Genomic DNA, 4,053 nt, shown 5'->3' with positions numbered 1-4,053 from the left:
AAGACCTTTGTTAAGAGTACGACACAATTCCAAGGGATTATGAATATTTCTAATTATTTTCGTTCCCAATACTTAATAGCAGTTAATAGATTACTTGTTGTGATTCAAATATTATATATGGTGAAGTATTACAAACTTAAAAGAAAAAAAGTCGAGCTCAAATTAATTTAAGATGTTAAGAGATTATAGTGCCTCTTTGAGGTAAAAAATAAATAAATAAATTGACCAAATAATAGGTAATTTACAAGTGGATTGGTAAAAACACTCACTACCAATCAACTAGGGATTGAATTTTTAGTGGATATTTAATTCTCAGTTTAATAAATCTTATGCATACTAATTTAAATTAGTCGGATTAGTGAGCTCCAAATATTAAATAGTTATATTAAGCCAGAAATTAAGAATTGTATTAAACTCAATTTCAACTTCATCATGGAAAAAGAACACAACAATTTATCCAATTTAAAAAGAAAAAGATGAAAAATAAATCCTTTTTAATTATTTTTTCGGGTATTGTCATGTTACAAAAGATGTATTTCACATACAAGTAAGCTAAGTTAGAAGGATATGTTGACTAGAGTTTCTTGAAGACTTTTCTCTAAAATCTCTTTTTCCCTAATCCTAATTAATACAAATTATTATCCCATCATAGTTTTTCTTTTTTTCACATCACCATCCACTATGCTTTCTCCCAAATAAACTAACTTATGAGGTTCAAAACAAAGACAAGAAAAAGAAGAAGAAGAAGAAGATTATTCTAACTAAAAAAAAAAGAAAGTATCAACTTGGAGTATTTGATGGTCCTATCAATAGCTAAAGCTCAATAAATAAACATGAAGTTTCAAACTTGTCGACTCCCAAAACCAAGCATCAATAATTAGCTGGCATTCCACTGCTTCAAGTTTTGTAGTACAATCAAATTGACCCCTCAAAATTCCGGTAAATCTAGTAAGTCCCCAGACTTTATGAAAACATTGTACCAAAAGTCCATGTCGTCCTCTAATTTTGTTCCAACCATGTCCATACTTTCTTGCTTCACGGAAGAAAATGGAAATTGGACTTGTAATTCTTCACCGGTACCCTCCATATCAAAATTCGAGTTATCGCCCGTGGATAAATCATTCGTCCAAAAACTCTCATCAATCTCTGGAATAAAACTTTCAGACGAGTTCATCTCATCTAATTGCTTAAACATATTCTGATCATCGATTGTGATGGTCGTCATGGCCGTTGAATCGGCTGTGACAGTCGACATCTCGCTAGACGATCGTTGTGGCGAGTTCGGGCCGGTCACTGGCCCATTAATATCTTCTTGAATGTTGCTAAAATTGTCTGAATTATTGAAGGTTTGAGAAGTACTAGGAGCTTTGGAATCAAGATTGTTTTTGGAGTGTTTTTTGGAGTTTTGAGGAGGCTGATAATTTTTAAGCCTCTTTTTCAAGTGGGTGTGCCATACATTTTTAATTTCATTGTCCGTTCGTCCTGGTAATCTCGCTGCTATTGCAGACCATCTGAAAAAATAATTAATTTTTTTTTATTAGTACAGAATCTAAACAAATATTTATAATTGTAATTTAAAGAGAAGTGGACAAGCATTAAGGTACGTAGTGCTTAACTTTAATTATTGTATCACAAGAACCTATAGAGATACGAATCACATGACTTGATTTGTTTAGCAAGTCAATGACATAGATTTGCTAATTAATGAGATTAAATTATGTAACTACAAACCTGTCTAAACGAATCTTTTTCATATATATATTTGAATTATTCCTTGATACAAACAAAATGATTAGATAAGTAAATTCTGATACTTTTATTTTGTTTAATCTCATTTCAATTTTGTAACTACTCTCTGAATAAAAAAGACAAAAGTTTTCCAAAGATAAAAAATTAGCATGCTTGGCATTGTCTTTATAAAAAAGGGGAATTAAAAATGAAAGAAAGTCTGATTATTTTATCTTCTCTCTTTTTTACTTTTTCATAATGATTATGATTTATGAGCATGCAAAGGCATTACTGAATGTGATAAAGACAATACTCTTACAAAAATATTCAGCTTTTAAAGTTGTGTTCATTATTCTTCTTGCCGTTGCTCTCTCTCTTTAAAATTCCTTTAATTTCTTTCTTCTTTTTATTTAGTTTTAAGAAAAAAGTGAAGGGAGTATATGCATGTGATAGATCTAACGAGGAAAGAATATTTGAGGAAACTGTTTAATTAATTATTAAATAAAGAATATAGGTGAAAAATGGAAAATTATGATTTTTGAAACTGACCTATTGCCAAGCATTTCATGTAACTGAATAATGGAGTCTTCTTCTTCTCTAGTAAAGTTTCCCCTCTTTATATCTGGACGCAAATAGTTAGTCCAACGTAATCTGCAACTCTTCCCACATCTCAAAAGTCCTGATCAATCCAAAATGAAAAAAAAAACATTAATAAAATGATTCTTTTAGTAGTAAAAATTTCAAGAAAATGTTAATACAAAAATGTGTTTTCATTCTCTAACAGAATGCTACAAATTATAAACCAATCTTTTGCAACTTTCACCATTTTTTTTTCCAATCATTATCTTGATCATGAGAAGGGATCAACAGTCAAGTTGTCTCCATATATGACTCATAGGTCACGAGTTCGAGCCGTAAAATCAGCCACTAATACTTGCATCAGGGTGAGCTGCCTATATAATACTCTTAATTGGGGTGCGACCCTTTATCGGATTCTGTATAACGCGGAATACTTTGTATTCCAAACTGCCCTAGTATCGTGATCATATAAAAAATGGACAAAAATGCTAGCCAAAAGAACTCGTGGTAGGAAGTGTTTTTTTAGTGGAAGTGAATCTGAATTAATCGGAACAGTAAGTTACGGATATTGGATGCATAAAAAAGGTGTTAAGAAATGAAGATTAGAATTTGAAGGAATTAATTAATTACCAGCTAATTTAGGAAGGGCTCTCCAATTGCCATGGCCATTTGTTTGAATATAAGAAACAAGAACTTGATCTTCTTCAGGAGTCCATGGTCCTTTTTTCAACCCCATCTTCTCACAACAAGGAGCTCTCACCATTTTTGCTTTAATCACTTGCTAATCTTGATTTGTGAATAAACGACTCTTTAATCAGTTGGTTTTATTCTTCAGAAATGTAGTATCTCTTTTGGCTGTGGTTTAGCTCTTTTTCAGTGCTCCCTTCTATTCAAGAAATGAGAAAGGCCAAGGCTGGCTACCTATTTATGCTTGTAAAATACTGAATTATTTATAGCCCAAAAAACGAATAAGTCCAAGACCAGCGTCTCATTTTCAAAAAGTCGTCCTTGTTTGCGATTTCCACGAAGTTGGATCTCTCTCTCTTCCTCTTTCTCTTTCTCTCACTAAGAAATAATAAAAGAAAATAATGATTTGAATAAATATATTTTTTTTACATGTTGTACCAGAAGTGTGTATTGTACTTAAAAAACGCTCAATTCCAAAATGGACGGTATATATGTCGATAAGAAAAGCAATAATGAATGATATATATTTTGAGTACGAGGGTTATATCGATTAATTAAATATCATAAAAATTTAACATAAAGTAACATACCATGGATATATAGGTTAAGCTACGATCTAACAAAAATGGATTAATTATGTTGAAGTTTGAGTCATTCTTGAGCCGAAAATCTAACAGAAACAACCTCTCTAAGTAAGGATAAAATCTGCATGTATACTATCTTTTCCAAACTTCACTTACGAGGATTACACTGAGTATGTTATCGTCGTTTATGTTAACGTTTGAGTCAAGATCCAATCTATCAAATTAAAAAAATTTTGCCATAACGCAATTGTCCAAGTCAAAACTTGTATGCATACAATGTGTTGTAAAAATTGGGTAAAGAACTTCTCTCGTTTCTCATTTATTTATTTTTTTCATTTTAATTACATCACTCACTTATCTCGTCAAAATCTGAAGGAGTTGAGTTAGTTTCAAAATCTTCGTCTGATTTTGCCAACCTCACTGCAGGAATAAATCTTAGCATACGAAATCACATACACTAGTTGAATTTGAAAAT

At 31.3% G+C, this 4,053-nt stretch overlaps 1 protein-coding gene across 1 annotated transcript; it reads right to left on the bottom strand.

Moving 5' to 3' along the window:
* Nucleotides 1-479: 479 nt before the first annotated feature.
* On the bottom strand, nucleotides 480-3,189 carry LOC107807874 (myb-related protein Myb4-like). Its single transcript, NM_001325811.1, is given in 3 exon segments — nucleotides 480-1,511; nucleotides 2,278-2,407; nucleotides 2,938-3,189. Coding segments are annotated over 3 exon segments (846 nt in total). The 5' UTR covers nucleotides 3,071-3,189; the 3' UTR covers nucleotides 480-928.
* Between the last annotated feature and the right edge of the window lie 864 nt (nucleotides 3,190-4,053).

Source organism: Nicotiana tabacum, chromosome 7, assembly GCF_000715075.1.
Source record: "Nicotiana tabacum cultivar K326 chromosome 7, ASM71507v2, whole genome shotgun sequence".
Taxonomy (NCBI): Eukaryota; Viridiplantae; Streptophyta; class Magnoliopsida; order Solanales; family Solanaceae; genus Nicotiana; species Nicotiana tabacum.
The sequence above is the reverse complement of the archived record's forward strand: the minus strand, read 5'-3'. Positions and strand labels throughout refer to the sequence as shown.